Source organism: Dicentrarchus labrax, unplaced genomic scaffold, assembly GCF_905237075.1.
Source record: "Dicentrarchus labrax unplaced genomic scaffold, dlabrax2021, whole genome shotgun sequence".
NCBI lineage: Eukaryota > Metazoa > Chordata > Actinopteri > Moronidae > Dicentrarchus > Dicentrarchus labrax.
The window spans coordinates 2,992,324-3,012,364 of NW_026136704.1; the positions used below are offsets into that span (position 1 = coordinate 2,992,324).

The window sequence follows — 20,041 nt, forward strand, 5'->3', positions numbered from 1 at the left end:
TGATGGCAAAGTCCATTGAACAGAAACTAACATTCATACTCATTCACACACCGATGCTCCTTCATATCTTAAAAAACTCATAGCACCCTATTACCCCACTAGAACACTGTGTTCTCTGAATGCAGGGCTACTTGTGGTAGTCTCTAAAAGTAGAACAGGAGCCAGAGCCTTCAGTTACCAAGCTCCTCTCCTGTGGAACCAGCTTCCAGTTGTGGTTCGGGAGGCAGACACCCTCTCCACATTCAAGAGTAGGCTTAAGACGTTCCTCTTTGATAAAGTTTATACTTAGGGCTGGATCAGGTGAGTCCTGAACCATCCCTTAGTTATGCTGCTATAGGCCTAGACTATCGGGGGATTTCCCATGGTGCACTGAGCTCCTCTCTTCCTCTCTCTCTCTCTTTCTGCACTCATGTCCCACTAATGCATGTTACTAACTTCACGTCTTCCCCGGAGTTCTTGTGCTTTCTCGTCTCGCAGGTTCTCATGGATCCTGGTGGTGCCTCCTGCCATGGTCCTGCTTGACTGCCATTGCTAATATCAATGATATTATTGTTATTATTATTATTATTATTATTATTATTATTATTATCATTATTATTATAACTACAGTTACTATTATTACTATTGTAACTGCTCATTGTCCCCCATCGTTGCTGTTGTCATCATCTTCTTCATGTTCATCATCATCAGTCACTACTATTAGTGTAGTTGTTGCTACTGTTGTTGCTGTGCAACTGTCTGTCTGTCTCTGTCTCTGTCTCTGTCTCTCTCTCTCTCTCTCTCTCTCTCTCACCCCAACTGGTTGAGGCAGACGACCACCTACTTAGAACCGAAGGGTCTGTCCTAGGTTTCTGCCTCTTAACAGGCAGTTTTTCCTTGCCCCCGTCGCCAAGCGCTTGCTCATGGTGGTACTGTTGGGTCTCTGTAAATGTTATAAGGAGTTCGGTCTAGACCTGCTCCATTTGAAAAGTGTCCTGAGATAACTTCTGTTATGAATTGGCGCTATACAAATAAAATTGAATTGAATTGAATTGAATTGAATTGAATTGAATTGAATTAAATCAAAACAAAAACAAAGTGTGCGAGTGTGGACGGATCAGTTTCAAACAGCATTTTCATATTCAGCCGGCTATGTGTGGACAGTAGAAGTCATGTCCAATGAACAGTTTGTCTAACCAGAGGTCAGACTTCTTTTCTTTAACATTTTTATTTTTTTTAAGCTTTCACATAAAGCCAGTACAACAGAACACGGTGACCCCAAAGAACACACATAGTAAAGACCGAACAAAAGAAAGAAAGAAAGAAAGAAAGAAAAATTTTAAGAAATACGTAACGTGAATGAAAAAACATGACTAAGTGTTATTATTACTCATAGGAACTACAAAAAGAAATTTAAAATTATCCTTCAGAAACATGATTATCCCCACAGATTTTTTTCAATCCTGCTTCAGGTCCTGCAAAGTTACTACCTGTCACCTGCCAGTGTGACTCTTGGATTAATATGTTATCTATTCTGTAGCCACACAGTGATGGAGTCATGGGTCAGTTGTTAATGAATAAAGTTGGTGTGAAAATTAAAACCGGTACCAGCAGACAGAACCATCAGCAAGGTATAGTTCAAACTCACAGAAGTTTATATGAAATTCCAGTAGAGATGGAAACATTTCCAAAGCCTGAACTTGTGTGTAATGAAATGATGATTACATTTCTCTCAATAAGGGTTATTATTTGATATGACATGAAAACACAGGAATACAAAAAAGAAAAGATGGGGACTAAACATGTGGACGCAGGGAAATACATGCATGTATTCACACTCTTACACACACAAATGCAACACCCTATCAGCAAACCCAATTTCTCACAGCAGCAGCTGCGGGACACCAACCAGCAACAAGCAGCTCTTTGAATGAACTGTGACAAGGTGTTGTTCTTCTCCCCCCTCCCTCTGTCTTCTGTCTTCCGGGAACACTAATAGGCTCCATGCAGAGTAATGTGACCAATTGAATCATCCTCGCCCCGGAGCTGGAGAGCTTCAGATCGGAGGAGCAGAGAGCGCCGCGCTCAGTCCGGCTCCCACACTGAGAAAAGCTCTCTGTGGTGACACTATCAGTTTCTGCTCGGGACTCCTCTGGGATTTTACACCCTGTGTCCTTCAAGGAACTAGTGGCACTCTTTCCATTTGCCTCGGCCCCTTTGCCCATTTGGCAGAGCTCAGACCAGCTCTTAGGTGAAAAGGTCAGAGGGCCCCTGTTTAGCCCTGACTGCAGCTCTAGGTGAGTACAAACTCCAGCGTGTGATGCTTGGTAGAGCAAAGGCCCTGATACAAGGACAATGAGTGATTCTACTGTGATCTGATCAGTATTGGTCATTTGTTAAGGAGCCTGGCTTGTTGAATCCATAATAGGAAACGGGATCTGTCTGATCACATTATGTGAACTTTATACACTTTGTTAATTATAAAAACCGCAGAAAATAAATTGTTTCCTAACTGTTTTTCTTTAGCTGAAACCATTTCTACAATCCAGTGTGGTAAACTGATCCAGGTTGTAGTGTGGACACAAGGGCATCTGAAAGTCAAGCCAACAACATGTCCATTTTTATCACTATAATGATACAGATGATCAAACAGATTAGTTTTTCTATTTTAGACATGTATATTATGTGTTAACAGATAATAGAAGAAGTGAACAGCTGCAGACTGAACTTTACATAAACCCTTCTGCACCCCTCCAAGCTGGTGATAAAGACACATTCCCAAAAACTTGCTCTCTTAACTCGTACATTAGCACAGATTGCTTAGACACAGGAAAATGGCTGACTAGACGCTGTCACGCACTGCTGTCATTATGAGATGACTTACAGTAAGTCTAAATATCCCACCGGCCTCAGGGACCTCACACTCCTTGGAGCAGTTACACAAAGTGCTGCTTGTTTGCATCGCCACACATCTAAACAGTTCAGGGAGGAAAAAACATTTGATGTCATTACATTACAAGTTCATTACCTTCATGGAATAATACTTAAAATTCCAAAATCAATCAAACATATCAAAAATATGCATTTGTAAACAAAGAGAAACAAAAATCCCATGATCAAGACTTATATTTAAGTACAATACTAAAAATTTACTTTTCTGTTATTGTCAGTGAGAAATTCAGTGACATGCATCTAGTGTGTATACAATTATTACAGCTGGAATGTATGAATAGTGTTATAGTGTCTGTTTTTTAAGGTTAAGGCTAAATAACACACACTGCAGTCTGATCTATCCTAGAAATTCAGTTTATAAACTACTTATTTGCATTAGCTTCTTTGCTTTGTAGGGAACAACATTCTTTCTCAAGTGTTCTTGGTTGAATATTGAAAAACAGTCACTTGAGGAAAAAGATATGTAAAGAAACCCATGTTATAGACACGCAAAGCCCCCACATCGGCATTCATTTTTCACCAAAACCACCATCTTTCCCTAACCAGAATGTTTTTGTAGACTAACTACACGTGGGACACTAAACACAAACCCTCTCTATAGTCTGTAGTCTCAGAGTCATGTGCTTCTATCAACTTCCTACAACTTCTGTGCCGAAAACAAAAAAAACTTCTTAAACTGAAAAAAGTTTGCAAGTGAACATAACCCAGGCAGCAGTTAAGTTTAATCCCAAATGTACTCAGCAAATACATTCGTAATGCACAGTTTTAAGAAGACCGTCAATGTCATAATGTCATTAGTTTGTAAAAGCAACTGACTGCTATAATGTTCTAAAGTAATGAAAATGTACACATATGTGCTAACTACTCCTCGACAGAACAGAAATGTATTGAGTTGACTCTGGTTTCAAATTACATTAGAACAATTAATGAACATCTTTACAATTTTAAAGGTTATATATGTAACTATCAGGAAATCGTTGTTAAAAGTGACAGTTAAGTGGCCGTTAAGTGAACTGCAGTCAGTGTGCTGTTGCTCGCACTTTGTAGGCATAAGCGAGCATCATCCTGGGCATCGGCCAAAGTGGCCATACATTAGACTGAACGCTGGAAAAGAAATTGCAATCATATTTAGAACAACATTACTATCTGCAATGTTACTATATTTTTATTTATATCTATAATTCTAAATACATTGTTTATCACTGACAATACATTTCATTTGTTTCACAATCTCTCTTTAGTTAAGGTTATTGAAAGATGGTGTTCTTGGTTAAATAATGAAAAACAGTAACTTGAGGAAAAGATATGTATGGAAACCCATGTTAGAGATTAGCTTGGCCCCCACATCAGCATTAATTTTTCACCAGAACCACCATCTTTCCCTAACCAGAATGTTTTTTCAGACTAGCTACATGTGGGACACTGAACACACACCCTCCCTATCATTTCTAGTCTCAAAGTCATGTGCTTCTATCAACTTTCTACAACTTTTGTGCTGAAAATTGAAAACTGGAAAAAATGTTGCCAGTGAACATAACCCAGGTAATCATCCTATGTATTCAACAAATGCATTCAGTAATGTACAGTTTTAAGGAGACCATCAGTGTCCAACACCTCTAAAGCTCACTCATTATAATGGTGTACGTAATGATTTATCTATATAATCAGTTTAATTTGAATTATTTGAATTATTATACTATGTATAACTGTGCATGTGACAAATAAAACCTCTTATCTCTTATCTCTTGCTTGAAGTATCACATAAGAAAAGTTTGACAAAAATCAAAAAAACTTTCAAGCTCACTTGAAGTGGTTTTGCCTTTTTGGAAAAAGAGTTGATGCCCTAAATGCGAGATGAAAACACTTTTCCCAAATAAGTTCTGACGTAACATTTAGCTGATATGTTTCAGAATGCACAGTCCAAACACTGTCTCTAGTTAGGGCCGTTCATGTTTTTCGAATGTTTCAAGGATACCGTAGATTCTCTGTCATGCTTGGAAGGAGAGGGCACATCGAGTGAGTTGCAACATGCAACTACACCTCTAGATGTCACTAAATCATACATACATACTGATCCTTTAATACATGAGAAAAACATTTCCATCCTGTTTTTGGCATTGTTTTTAACAGTTTGAGCTTCCACTGGTGTTCTCATAATTAGTCATCTTGTAAAACCCTTTTCTTTTGGATTTCCAACTGGGATTGCTGCCACCTACTGCTTAACTTGTGAACCAACTCCTAATAACCACATAAAGGTAGTGGATGGTGCTGAATTGCTGAATTACTTGAATAAATAAAATGTGCGGCTATCGACTGTGTGTAGCTTCCTGAAGTCTTGTTGTCACAGTGAGGTAAAAAGGTGGTATTTCTGTTTATATACAGAATAAAAACCGTGACAACAAGTTAATTAGTGTACTTTAGAGATGTTGATGAACTCTGGACAGAACCAGGTTTTGTCCTGCTTCCAGTCTTTATGCTAAGATAGGCTAACTAAATCAAGCTCTGTACTACACAGATATGAGATTAATATTGATGTTGTCTTCTCACAAACACAGGAAGGATTGCACAAAGAGTCTGTTTGCATGTGCTCATGCTCTATGTGGTGACTGACTGATCCACAGCTCTGACAGATTAAGATCCAGAACAATGAACCTCAGCCAGCACATGGCCCTCATGTGACGACCTTGCTGACTGTAATCAGGCTGCTGTTTCCCCCAGCCTCAGCACAAAGACAAACTTACCAAAATCAACCACACACTCACCCGACACTCGCCTCATTAGTTACTGCAGCTTATGTCCCACGTAAGTCCTCAGATGGCACAGACGGACATAGAATGTAGTCTGGTCAGTTAAATACTGAACTGACTAAGGACTATTTTAGTTTTTAGTCACTAAGATCTAAACAAAGTAATGTTTTCAATTTCATGTTTTAAACTGGTAGAAACTTTAGAAAAATAGGTATTTGAATATATCAAAATTTTTTGTTCTTAGTGTGTCTCTTCATGCCATCGCACTGAATTCATGGTTTTGTTCAAACTTAAAATCCTTCACTCTCCCTGCGTTTTGTATTTGAAAGATATGCAACGTTCACAGCAAATGCATCAAAAGAAGTTGCAAGTACATCCAAAATGCATGCACAAAATGATGGTGAATGTATATTGCAATTGGCGAACAAGATGAGTAGAGAGCCATGCAGTGCAGTAAGTTTAAAGCTCCCTGCAGATGAAAGACGCATTCCTACTCTGCATGTTGCTGTGTTCCTCAGACAGATTCCCAGCTGGGACCTGCTCTAATCTCCTGGCAACAATATTGACATAGAAATAGAAACTCTGACGAGAACAGGACTCTAGCTGTCTGCCTGTCAGGACTGCCTTCACATACATCTGTTACTCAGAGTTCTTCTACACACATATGTCCTGTTTAAATTAGTTACATGGTGATTATGTAGATACATTTTAACCTTGGAATTTAAAGGAACAGTTCTATATTGTGGGAAATAAGATGGGGGGGTGTGTTTATTTGTGTTTAGGATGTATCTGCTGTGAAACAATCCGAAAATAATGTTTTATTTCTCTGATTAACTGGCTTTCTCTCTACCGGCGCTCCCTCTCTTCTTTCCTCTGTCTCTTTACAACCACTGTCTTGCTCGCTCTCTCACAAACCAACAGACACAAACCAAAGAAAGCTTCTTGGTATCACTATTTTGCAGCATAGACTGCCAGGAAGAGACATCGAAGCTAGGTATATACTGTAAAGTAAGCAAGGACACAACTCGGACTGTATCATGGTTTGGCCCACAGTAAGATGTCTTTCATTTATTAAAACCAGTAGCAAAGCAACACAGTACATAAAATAAGCACATCAGTAACGTCAGATGGTCAGACCACTGCACTTAACTATGTCTCTTTAAACATTACAGTTAAGGCTTGAAATGACAACAGAAATAAACTAATTTGCAGATTTTACATATCTCCACAATTTAAATCAACGGCCAGTTGAGTGACTGTTGTTTTTAGGGCAATGACACTATCTACATAATATTTCTTAAAATGTTAAACTAAAGTGAATAATTGCTGTTACTTCTCAGTTGTATACAAATGTTGAAATCATCTCATTACATTATGTGACATATAGTTGCACACATCTGTGCAATCCTGTCATTCCATGTCATCATTCCTCCCTATGATGAACAGGATTTCTGTTCTCCCTGATATAAACATACACAATAACTAATGGTGCACACACTGTAAGCAAGCGCACCTTTTGCCCTTGGATCCAACTCCGAGTTGTACCTCAAGCCTGGGAAGTGATCTGTTTTTGTGTTTACTCTATGATAGTACACAGTGCATCATAGGTCTTTAAATAATTATTTACAGAGAAACTGCCTCTGCCCAAAACAAGGTGGGAGTAGTGATTCATGTACCAATCAGAAAGGATGACACCTAGAATAACACACCTATAAAAAGAGGGAGCAGACTGTGCTCCGGGCCCCTGATCCAGCGGAGCTTTCGAGTGAAGCAGACCAGACACACAGCTGTGTTATTTACTTATTCTCTCAAATAAAAGAAGTTGAGGACAACGCTTGCTTTAATGTCCTTTCTCAAAAAAAGAACACGACACAGCCAATCACACTGATGAGCATGAGGAAAAGGTGTGTTTGTAACCATAGACCAGCAGAGAGACAACAGACAGTCACCTGTCACACAAAGTATGGTATTTGCAAGAATCCACCAGGCCTGAACAAAAACAACATCAGTCGATGAAGATAGTTGATTGTTGAGTCTCATGCTCTCGAGTCTCAGTGTCTGTATTTGACCCCCTGGGAATTAATTCAACAATCAACTATCTTTCTCGGCTCTGATTGGTTGTTTTCATTCAGGCCCGGTGGATTCTTGCAAATGTCATTAGGAGCACTAGGAGGAGCCAGAGGAACCTGATTTTTTTCACAGATTATCTGTCTCATGTGTCACAGCCCGGCAAGGAGCTGTCACACATGTACTACTGTCAGGAAACTATGAAAGTTTTAACAAATATGACAATTAATGTTGTCATATTTGCTGAACACACTTACTACTCAGATAATCTAAATAGTCGTCCTCATTGCAAGGTTCGAGCTCTAAGCTCCCTAACAGTGAGCTAACTTGCTAACAAGATACAGTAAAACATTTAAATAAGTCACTTTTAGCACTACTAGGAGAACCCCCTGCTTTCAGTCTCTGTGTTAGATCATGACCTTATACCTCTGTACTGGACACAGAGATGAAACTCACATTGTGATGACTGATTTAATGCCTCAAACCTTCTTACAATCCTAATAAATACCCATGGGTGTCTTTTATCATTTGCTTTCAGGATCCTCCTCACTTTAACTTACCCTGCATAAGACCAACCTGCAACCATGACAACCAAATCCAACAGTAGTGTTCTGGGTGGGAAGGCCTCCTCCTCTCCTCTCTTGTCCTCTCCACCCCGCCAGCGCCTGGTCACCAAAGACGGACACTGTGCCCTTCGTCCACCTCTGTGCCCTTCAGGCTCATGGCGCGGGGCCACGGGCAGAGCCTGGCTGCTGGCCCTGCAGGACCTGTGGGGACTGTTGGTGGGCCTGCGCTGGAGATGGGTCCTGCTGGCCTTCTGCGCCTCTTTTCTGGCCCATTGGCTGCTGTTTGCCTGCCTGTGGTACCTGCTGGCCCACCTAAATGGAGACCTAGCGGTGCAGGATCATGATGCCCCCCCACAGGGGCATGTGGTTTGTGTGAAACACATTACCAGCTTCACTGCTGCCTTTTCCTTCTCCCTGGAGACACAGCTGACCATCGGCTATGGCACCATGTTCCCCAGTGGGGACTGTCCGAGTGCGATAGCACTGCTGGCTGTACAGATGCTGTTGGGGCTCATGCTGGAAGCATTCATAACAGGTACAACTCTCCTATTGCTGAAGACAAAATCATAAAAAACTCATTAATGTCCACAGTGGGATTTTCTAATTACATTTACAACACTTAAAGTACTAGCTGAGCTAAGCACATATCCATTGAAATGTTTAAATTGATATTTCACAGCAGATTTTGTGTTTGTACCTCTAACAGAAACATTCTGTGGTGTTCTCATAACACTAAATATAGTCGTTAGCTGTGAGATCACAGGGCTCAGTTACAAGTTTAATTAAAGCTGCAAGCAGCGATGAACGGGCCCTTGCACGCAGCACGTGTCAGGGTGTGCTGTGGGCGCGTCACATGCTGTCGGAGTATGTTCAAGGTGAGACTGTTACAGAAGATAGAAGAGATGGAGCTGCATCTCCCTATATAGGCCACGCCCACTTTCACCTAGATTTTCTTTTCGCTAGAGTGCAAACTGTACAATGTACTACGTTTTCGTGTTCCATTCATGCACTTTTGTCCGATTCGCACGAAACTTGTCATGTAGCATCTGTCCTGACAAAAAAAGTAATTTAAAGTATTTTGATATTTCAAAAAATAAGCACATTATATAATTAGCACTTTCTGTAGATTATGGTCAAAACAGGAAGTGGAGCATTTCTCCACAGTGGTATATCCAATTGACACCAAACTTGGGTCCATAGTTCCACATGTCTTCCTTAGACATCATGTACAATTTCAGGTGATCGCCACAAGGTGGCCCTCTTTATAATGAAGAAGTTTATGGCACGTATGATTAAAACGAAACTGCTTGCCAATAGCTCCATGAGGCTGGCTAAAAAATGTGTCAACAATCCACCACGAGGTGGCGCTCTGGTGGCATGGTAAATCACTCTGCGGAGACCGTAATAGTTATGAATATCAAATTCACATGGCACATGTAGACTGGTGCCTGTAGCTCACATACCAAAAATCGTGTTTGTCATGTTTGTAGCGCCCCCTACAGTATTTCTACAAAGCAGCCCTGGCGCCACGATTCACCAATATGTATGAAACTCGGTAGGCACGTGTAACGTGCCAAGACCTACAGAAGAGCCGCCTGGACCCATGCCCCAAAACCCACAGGAAGTCGGCTATTTTGATTTTCATTTTCATTCTCGGCGGCCATTTTGTTTGTCATTTTCACTTTTCTGCTTTGTATTTGAACAAACTCCTCCTAGGGAATTTATTGGATCTGCTTCAAAATTGGTCAGTACAGTCAAAAAATGTTGCTGACTGAACACCGTGGCGTGCTGTCAAAGTTGGCCATTTTGAATCGAATGTCAAACAGTGATGCCATTTTTGGCAATTTATGGCTTCTATTTTAACTAACTCCTCCTACAGGTTTTATCGGATCTGCTTCAAAATTGGTCAGTACAGTAAAAAAATGTTGCTGACTGAACGCCGTGCTATTGTGACTGTACGTTGAAGGTTGTGTCCGTGGCGTGCCGTCAAAGTTGGCCATTTTGAATTCCGTGGTCATTTTTGGTGAATTTTCGCCTTGTATTTGAACGAACTAGGGAATTTATCGGATATGCTTCAAAATTGGTCAGTACAGTCAAAAAATTGTTGCTGACTGAACGCCGTGCTATTTGTGACTATACATTGAAGGGAGTGTCCATGGCGTACTGTCAAAGTTGGCCATTTTGAATCGAATGTCAAACTGTGATGCCATTTTTGGCATTTTAGGTCTTCTAATTTAACTAACTCCTCCTACATGTTTTATCGGATCTGCTTCAAAATTGGTCAGTACAGTCAAAAAATTTTGTTCATTAAAATATTTGCAATTTGTGACTGTACGTTGAAGGGCGTGTCTGTAGCGTGACATCAAAGTTAGCCATTTTAATCAAATGTCTAGCTATGATGCCATTTCCCACATTTCAGGGCTTCTATTTTAACTAACTCTTCCTACAGATTTTATCGGATTGACTTCAAATTCAATTACTGCAATCTAGATACATTGGTTATCAAAACTTTATCAAATATTAACTGTGTGGCAAACGGCGTGTCCATGGCGTGGCGCTGAATTTCCACGGTTCGCAGTGACCTCACGTGTTACAACGGCACATTATGAAGGCACGTGACGCGGCCACAGCACACCCCGAGTTGCGTGGAGTGCGAGGTCCCGCCCAATGCTGCTTGCAGCTTTAATTCTATTTGAAACTTCTCTGATATGACCATGACGTAACCAGTCTCAGTATGACCTCATTGTTTCTACAACACTGGCTACAGCCTTGGTAATGAGGAGTTAATGTCAGGATTGTTAGGGTTCCCACTCTTTTTAGGAAATCACTTTCCAAGAGTTTTTCTTGACAAAACTTGCTCTCCAAAGGTCTACAACCTAGTATAAAAACCTAGCACTGACAGATTTAACCCCAGTTTTACTTCCCATTGTTTAATGATGCAGGGTTTATGATGAAATGTCTCAAAATTCATTACAGGTAGGTGGTCAGCGTTTACTACACACTCGGCATAGGTCACTTTCATGGAATGATTGGCTGTTCTCACCACAGCTGATTTTTCCACTGTGTTCACATCAAGTAGAAAAAGAAAGAAAGTAGTATTTCATTTTACAAAATCATTTTCTCACGTAATAGCCCATTAAAATTAGAAAAAGAAAGTGAAGGGTGCCCGGTTATCTCACCTGGTAGAGCTGGTGACCATGTACCAAGTTGCTGCAGCGGCCCAGTGTTCGAATCTGACCTCCAATCCTTTGCTGCGTGTCATCCCCTCTCTTTGTCCCACTTTCCTGAAAAAAAAGAAAGAAAAAGAAAGTGTTGCACATACATTTAAAGCTGCTGTAGGTAACTTTTATAAAAATTACTTTTTGTCATATTTTCTGAAACTTTGACTATGTGCTGACAGTAGTACATAAGACGGGTAAAGTGTAAAAAAAAGCCTCCTAGTGCTCATTATGGCATTTGCAAGAAACCAATAGGCCTGAACAACCAACAACAACCAATCAGAGCCAAGAAATATAATTGATTGATGCTGGGAATGAGACTGAATCAACTACTTCTTCATCTTCAAGATACCAACCCAGAGAGTCTTTTCTATCTTTTTGGCTCTGATTGGTTGTTTCTATTCTGGCCTGGTGGATTCTTGTAAATGCTATTAGGAGCACTAGGAGGGGCCAGAGGAATCAGGAACTTAAACAGATTATCTGTCTTTATCATGTACTACTGTCAGGATATAATTAATGTTTCAGCAAATATGAAAGTTACGTACTGCAGCTTTAAAGTTGTTCTGCATGTATTCATAAACCACTACAAGAAATGTAAATTGCTGGAAGTCTGTTCCCCTACTATGATAACCCATTTTGACCCACTCTGAACTCATCAAATACCGTAGGTTGGTCAGTGGCCCAAAGCTTCAAAATATGACACCCTATGTATCCCTGTAAAGTCCTTTCTGGCAGCGGCCACCATCAAAGTCAGGTGACACAGTATAAAAAGTGCAGAAGTTGGTGGGATGAATGGATACTTGAACAAGCACAGGACTTTAACCAAGAAGACTGCTGCAAGTAAACAAAACAATTAGCTCTCTGAAACACTAAAGTAAACATAGTAAGTTAATTTACGGAAGGTACTTAGGTTACATCAGTTACATAATATAAATTACAATCTTTTCCTAATCCTAACCAAATTGTATTTGCCTAAACCTAACCAAACTGCAACCGTTTCACTACATTACATTTTTTTTAATTTTGAAAGTAACTGCTCCGGAAGTTGTAGACATTGCTTATTCATTCTTGCTAACTTGACCACACAACCCTAAGAGTCCAGAAATAATGTGAGAGGGATACCTACAGCATCATATTTTGAAGCTGAGGGCCACTGACCAAGCTGCAGTTTTCCCAACCCCTCTGATTTATCTGGTGACCCCTAGTTTGTAAAACAACAGGACAAAATGCCTGTATCTAAAGGAGAAAGGTTTGATCTAACAACACAGTCATATAAATGTGGAAGGTCCCAAGGATCCAAGGCAAACAACAAGTTGGATTAATGTAAAACTTCCTCCTTAGATACCACTCAGGCCCATTTGAATGTGTGCTGATGATGACACTGATCATTTAGGGGAAAAAAGCATGTTAAATTGGGTCATCAACCAAATTGTGCATTTTTAGAGCAGCTGCCCAGTTGGAGATCAATAAACAAGAAAATAACATCTGATTTAGTTTGCTACGATTTACTGCAAAGCAGCATGAGGTAAACATTTTACAATAATGAGGCCAAAACATTTCCTCATCATATTACATTGAAGTTTCATTTTATTAACCACCAGGTGCATTTGTAGCCAAGATTGCCCGTCCCCAGAAGCGAGCAGGAGCCATCCAGTTCAGCCCCCAGGCAGTGGTGGGCCAACACCAGGGCCAGACGTGTCTCATGCTACGAGCCACCAACCTGCTGCAGCGAGCGTTGGTGGACGTAAAGGTGAGTGCTGTGCTCTATGAGGAGCATGAAGGTCAGGCCCTGCACCAGACCTCTCTGGACTTCCACTTGGATCATCTAGGCCAACAGCCCTGTCCCTTCTTCATTTTCCCACTCACCTTTTACCATCCCCTGGACCGCAGCAGCCCCCTCTACCCTGCCCTGTGTGAGGGCATGTCCAATCACTTTGAGTTGGTGGTCTTCCTGTCAGCTTTGCAGGAGGGAACTGGCGACTCCTGCCAGAAGAGGACCTCCTACCTGCGTCAAGAAATCCAGTTTGACCGTCGCTTTGTCCCCGCCTTGGGGCTGGATGCTCGGGGGAGATACATGGTGAACACCCAGCACTTTGACACTGCCCACTCAAAGGAGCCTTTGAACAAGGACTGTGTGGTGCAGATCAACGGTGATGGCAGTGACAGGATGGAGTAAGGAGGCTGAAGGGGAGGTCTCATAGGGACAGCGGGAGCTTCAGAGGGATAAGCGGGGAAGTTAACAATGGAGCTGATATTTTTGTGAGGAGGTACTTGTTTAATCCTAAATTCAGATTTCATTACCAAATCAAATCATTTGAAATTAAAATGTATGTCAGACATGGGTGCTGCAGCTCCTCCATCCAATCACTTTGAGTCACAACCAGGGTATGATCCCCCACTGGCTTCCCACCCATCAATATATGCAGTTGGTTGCAATGCCTGGCCAGCAGGGGGCACCACTTCTGGGAATTGTGTGGGAACAAATGCTGTTATTTACAAGTTGGGTATTATTTTTGTCGCTCTGGCCATTGGTTCTATCAGTTGTGATAACATTATGATAACATAACTCAGCAAGTTAATAGCTGACATCTCACAACATGGCTACATCTCTAAAAATATGTCCAGTGGGGCAAAAAACATCGTATTTGAATGGTAAAAATTGCTGTCTGTTGTCATCAACTGTCACAGTACAGACCCACTTTCTGCTTCGACTTTGACCTACTTTACTTACTGTAGTTGTTTGCACCAATGAGGGATTATTAGCCAGATTATGCTTGTTCTCACTCAGCTAATTTGGCTAGTTTGTTTGTCATCTGCAATGTCCCTGCATTCTGGGATCTCAGCTTGCTGAGTGCAATGTTATCAGACATACCTGATAGAACAGATGCACAAAGTTACCAAAATAAGAACCCCTGTTTTCTTTTAAATTGAATCAAAATTAATTATACTTTTCTTACTATAGTGTAAGGTTTTATAACTGGATCGATTATGATTAGGGATGCACCGATACCACTTTTTTTCAAACCGATACGATACCAATACTTGGATCTGAGTACTTGTCGATACAGAGTACCGATGCCGATACTTCTACCACAAAAAAAATGCAATGAATTGGAAGACAGGTTTTATTTTCTTCTCTGCTTGTTACAACAAATGATGATGAATTAGATATAAGTAAAATATTAATAAAAATGACTATAAAACTAAAATTTCAAGTGAAAAATAAACATTTTCTGTGAAATTATTGCAGAGTTTCCACATTTTAATCAAACAAAATATCAATTAACTATTTGGCACTGTCTCCAGCTTTCAGATTGACGAAACATTAATGAACCTATTGCAGAGTGTCCACATTTGAATCAAACAAAATATCAAACTTCAGTCAGCATGCAATGGTGTGATCTCTGAACTAAGCTTTTTTTGGGAAAGTGAGAGGCAGGTTCTTTTTGATGAAAAGAATCATCTCTGCATGATCAGCTGTGAGCCTGTTTCTGCTTTCACTCACAATGTGTGACACTGAGCTGAACAGCCTTTCACTGTCAACACTAGTGCAAGTTGCTGAAAGGTATCTGCCCGCCAGTTTAGCCAGAGTCGTTAACCGCACTTTATTAACCATCCAGTATTGTAGTGGATTGCCTTCTCGTGAAATTGCAGCCTCTCCAAGATATATCTCTAACTGTACACTAGAACCTACTGCAGCTCTGCCCACTGATGCTGATGCTGATGCTGATGCAATTTCATCAAATATGCTGTCTAGACTACTAGTGGGCTGGTCACTGCGTGGTTTTCTTGAAGGTGGTTCATTCAGGTCATCATCCTCCTGCTTGTCCGCTTCTCCAGGCAACCTTAGCAGCTCAAGTTTCAGCATCTCTTTGGCATTTGCAGCAGTGGTGGTGCTGGAGAAAAAACGATTTTTATACCTAAAACAGAAAAAGAAAAAATGTAGCTGACAATAGGCGTTCTTGCCATTTTAACGCAGTCACACACAGTCACACAGTTACAGTCACACACAGTTACAGTCACACACAGTTACAGTCACACACAGTCACACAGTAACAGTCTCACACAGTCACACACAGTCACACAGTTACAGTCACACAGTTACAGTCACACACAGTCACAGTCACACAGTTACAGTAACACACAGTCACACACAGTCACAGGTACACAGAGTCACACAGTTACAGTCACACACAGTCACACACAGTCACACAGTTACAGTCACACAGTCACAGTCACACAGTTACAGTAACACACAGTCACACACAGTCACAGGTACACAGAGTCACACAGTTACAGTCACACACAGTCACACACAGTCACACAGTTACAGTCAGACACAGTCACAGTCACACAGTTACAGTAACACACAGTCACACACAGTCACAGGTACACAGAGTCACACAGTTACAGTCACACACAGTCACACACAGTCACACAGTTACAGTCACACACAGTCACAGTCACGACTGCCACTGCATCAGCAACACTCCTCTGTGACAGAAGGCCCTCGTGAACCACCAGCTGGAGAGTGTGAGCAGTAGAAGGTAGGCTGGGCAGCTCAGCATCACTCATGGCCTTAATCATATTTCTTGCGTTGTCTCGGAGCACTACGTGGACGGACGTCTTCGGTATGTACCAGGTCTGGAGCATGCTATCGAAAGCACCTGCGATGGTTTGGCTGGTGTGTGAGCCGCGGAACGACTTTGCATGTAGTGTGACTTGATGACAAACAAACTCCTCATCAATCCACTGCGCCGTTAAACTGAGCAGTGACATCGGGCACACATTGCTTGTCCAAATGTCTGTAGTGAAACTTAAGGCTGAAACCTCATTCACCAGGTTGCGCACGTGTTTTTTTACCTTGTCAAAAAGTTTTGGCACCATAACGTCTGTGATGTAGGGGCAGCTGGGAATCTCAGAAGACGGCGAAATCCTACGTTTTTACCCTCTGATCAGTGTATTAGACTAGTATCGGCCCGATACCTGATACCAGTATGGGTATCAGTGCATCCCTAATTATGATGAAGCTATATTTAAAAATATTTAGTTAATTCTTTGGTGGCACAATCCATTTTAAATTCAGTTCCTGTAATCAAACCTTTATCATAAACACTGAATAAAAAGCTCTAAAGCCCTCAGCAGAAAGACACACAGACAAGCTGGTGAACACAGTGGAGACCACAAAGGTAAAAGAGTGTAAATGTTGAACTTACATTCATCAGGTGGACAACTCCACATTAATGACAAAGTTGCTCAGATTTGTAAGATGATAATGTGACAGTTGTGTGTCCCAAAGTGGCCAAAATAATGATAAATTGTAGCTTTAAAGGTCCAGTGTGTAACATTTAGGAGCATCTGCTGACAGAAATGGCATATAATATTTATAGGTGTGTTTTCATTAGTGTATTATCAACGGAATATTCTCATTTTAGAATCGTTGTGTTTTTGTTGCTTCAGAATGAATTTCTACAGTAGCCCAGAATGGACAAATCAAACACTGGATCTAGATAGGGGCATTTTTCATACGTATTTTGGTCACTTTAATTTAAACTTTGTGGGTAAAGCTGAAATGAATTCTTCTATCACAGTTTGAACTTGAAATGTAATGGTAAATGGTAAATGGACCTGTACTTGTATAGCACCTTTCTAGTCTTCCGACCACTCAAAGCGCTTTTACACTACATGCCACATTCACCCTTTCACACATTCACTCAGTGATGGCAAAGTCCATCGAACAGAAACTAACACATTCATACACATTCACACACGAATGCACAGCAATTCGGGGTTCAGTATCTTGCTCAAGGATACTTCAACATGTGAAGGCAGTAGCCTGGGATCAAACCAACAACCTTCCGATTAGAGGACGACCTGCTCTGTCTCTGAGCCCCAGCCGCCCACTACCAAATGTGTACCTTAATTTATTGAAATTCAGTTCAATCAGTTCAGTTTCACAAACAAATTAATTTTCTAAGCTTCACATACAAGTTAAGATTTGGATTATGTATTGTGTATTAATTTCAAACTCCGAACCACAAATATTATTGTATTACATTCAAACTTAATAAATATATGTCTGTAGGTTAACAGGTAGTGTGGAAGACTACTAAAGGGGTAGAACCAGTTATGACATGAGTAATGCTGAATGGTAATTACAGGCTTGGCACCAGGCAGATACAGTAGTGGTACTGATAAACGTTTCCATTTTCCATAAGAAGCATATTACAGTGGATGGATGGATCAGTAAACCGCCTTGACCACTCCCACTTTGGAAACATTTAAAGGACAATGACACCATACACAATCCCATAGTGTTTTACATTGTTGAATGTGTTTTTCTTCCTTCCAGACAGTCACTGCTTTCAGTTCATGTCACTTCACTGTGACAATCATATTATACACACATAGTCATCATGTCTCCTCTCATTGTAGTCAAAGTCATGGTGTTGTTGGTAATGCATGTCAAACCCACTGTCTGTCTGAAATACAAGAGACAACACTGAGTCTGCAGCTGTGCTCATGCCCCCATCTGCACAATGATGTTTTGAGTTAAATGTTAATGTAAGCATGCTCTCAATGACAATGGTTGAATCCAAATGTCCACTGTCTGGACTTATAAGTTGAGCTCTCTCGGACTCTTGTCATTGTCATACGCAGTGTCATCACATTGTGTCTGCATCTGGCTTGAGAGGTGAAAAAATTAGCTATAAGACGGAACTGATGTTGTAACAGAGATAGAGGGAAGGGGTAAATAAAAGAGCCGTTGTCAGTTTACTAAATGATGGAAGACGGGTCCCTTAAAGGAAAAGGTTGGTAACAACTGCCTTAACATAACAATGGTGTTGTCACTATAAATGGATAGTATTGCAAGATTGCCTATTTTAGCGACCAGTCAACATTTTACTGATATCTTCAGTAGCAACAGTAGGTATTTTTTTTATGAAATAACGTTTTGTCATATTTGTTGAAACTTCCGCGACAGTAGTACATGCTCCTTATTACATTGGTAAGAATCCACCATGCCTGAACAAAAAAAAAAAAATCAGAGCCAAGAAAGACAGTTCATTGTTGAGTCTCTAGGTTAACAAATACTTTTGGAGACGACCTGGCAAGAATAACCAGATTTTTTTCTACTACTGTCAGGATGTAGTAAAGCAAATATGACAAAGAACAATTTTGTTACCAACTGTAGTTCCAATTAACAACATTCCCTTTTATGTTAATAGATAGGGGACATGGCTGCATCATTTTAGCTTGGTGTGTTAGCATGCTAATATTTGCTAATTAGCACTAAACACAAAGTACAGCTGAGGCTGATGGAATGTCATTACTGTTGCAGGTCATAAACCAAAGTATTGGACAAAGTGAAATGTTGTTCTCATGAATGGACCACAAAAGTATGTGTGATACATCCTGAGGAGAACATGAATGTCTGTACAAATGTTCATTATAAACCATCTAATAGTAGAGATATTTCAGTCTGGACCAAAGAGATGGACCAAGCAACAGACAACAGACAAACATTAAGAAAAATTGTTTCATGGCATTTGTTAGTAAATTCCTGTAGTTCAATAATGCATTACACCAGTGGATTTTACTGTTTGATGATACTGAGGTGAAGAGAATTATTTTTAGCACAGAATGCATTTTAAGTGGGAAAGTCTTAGTGCCAGCCCTGTAAAACTGAATATAGAATTAGTAGGTCTGGAAGGTATATCGGATGTGTTAAAAGAGCAATAAGGACGGGACAGAATGCAGTGACAAAAGAATGCAGTCTCGTCTGTCATCTCTATAAAAGGCCATTCCTATTGCTGATCAATGACTTCTTTTACTGATGTTTGTGGACCAGCAACAGAACTGAAGGATTACACTGTAGACAATCAACATGAGCTGACAATCACAACAAACCACCAGATGGTTGTAATTCCACTGTCAATATTAAGCGGCTACTGTTATTCAGTGAAAGTCTTTTGGAACAAAGACATCCATGTCTTAAAGTGAGCTATCTAACATTAGACTGACCTGCATAAAATGATATATGGCTCAGTAGTGACTGATAGAATGATACTGACTGCTGATTTAATGGTAGATTAATCTTTTTATTTTGAAAAAAGAATTGCCTAAATCATTACTAAAAGCAGAAATTAATGTATTATGTTCAATTTGTACAATAATAAATGTCTCTAGATTCAGCAAATAAAGTTAGGAGGTTAGAAAGTATAAATGTTGTAGAAAATATACATGTGTTTGTGTTTGGAGTATTTTCCCTTTAAAGGCTGTCGATATGAAGAGCATCGGTGTGTTATCTATATGGTTTAGAAAAATCATGTTGCAACTTCAGACATAAGAGAGGAAATGTTCCACAAAATATGATTGTGAAGGATGAGATCTCAATGTATCTCACATGCTTTAGTGCCTTTGTACAGTGTACATTACATGAAATAAATATTTTCTAAACAAGCTTGGAGGTGACAGGAACATTACTTCATTTAGCTTGAGTGCCTACATC

General features: G+C 40.4%; 1 protein-coding gene across 2 annotated transcripts; it reads left to right on the plus strand.

Moving 5' to 3' along the window:
- The first annotated feature begins 2,016 nt into the window (after nucleotides 1-2,016).
- kcnj13 (potassium inwardly rectifying channel subfamily J member 13) lies at nucleotides 2,017-19,997 on the plus strand. Of its 2 annotated transcripts, XR_007884434.1 has the most exons (4): nucleotides 2,017-2,276; nucleotides 8,284-8,846; nucleotides 13,131-15,804; nucleotides 15,919-19,997. XR_007884434.1 is itself a non-coding variant. In XM_051398010.1 (3 exons), the coding sequence occupies exons 2-3, from the start codon at nucleotides 8,330-8,332 to the stop codon at nucleotides 13,703-13,705; spliced, it is 1,092 nt and encodes a 363-aa protein (XP_051253970.1). In that variant the 5' UTR covers nucleotides 2,017-2,276; nucleotides 8,284-8,329; the 3' UTR covers nucleotides 13,706-19,997. The 2 variants fall into 2 exon arrangements, 1 of the variants encoding a protein (XP_051253970.1); XM_051398010.1 differs by having other exon boundaries at nucleotides 13,131-19,997.
- Nucleotides 19,998-20,041: the final 44 nt, after the last annotated feature.

Coding starts and splice junctions, on each gene's coding strand:
- kcnj13 (XM_051398010.1), top strand. CDS start 8,330: ATGACAACCAAATCCAACAGTAGTGTTCTGGGTGGGAAGGCCTCCTCC. Junction 8,847..13,130: donor GCTGGAAGCATTCATAACAG/GTACAACTCTCC, acceptor ATTAACCACCAG/GTGCATTTGTAGCCAAGATT.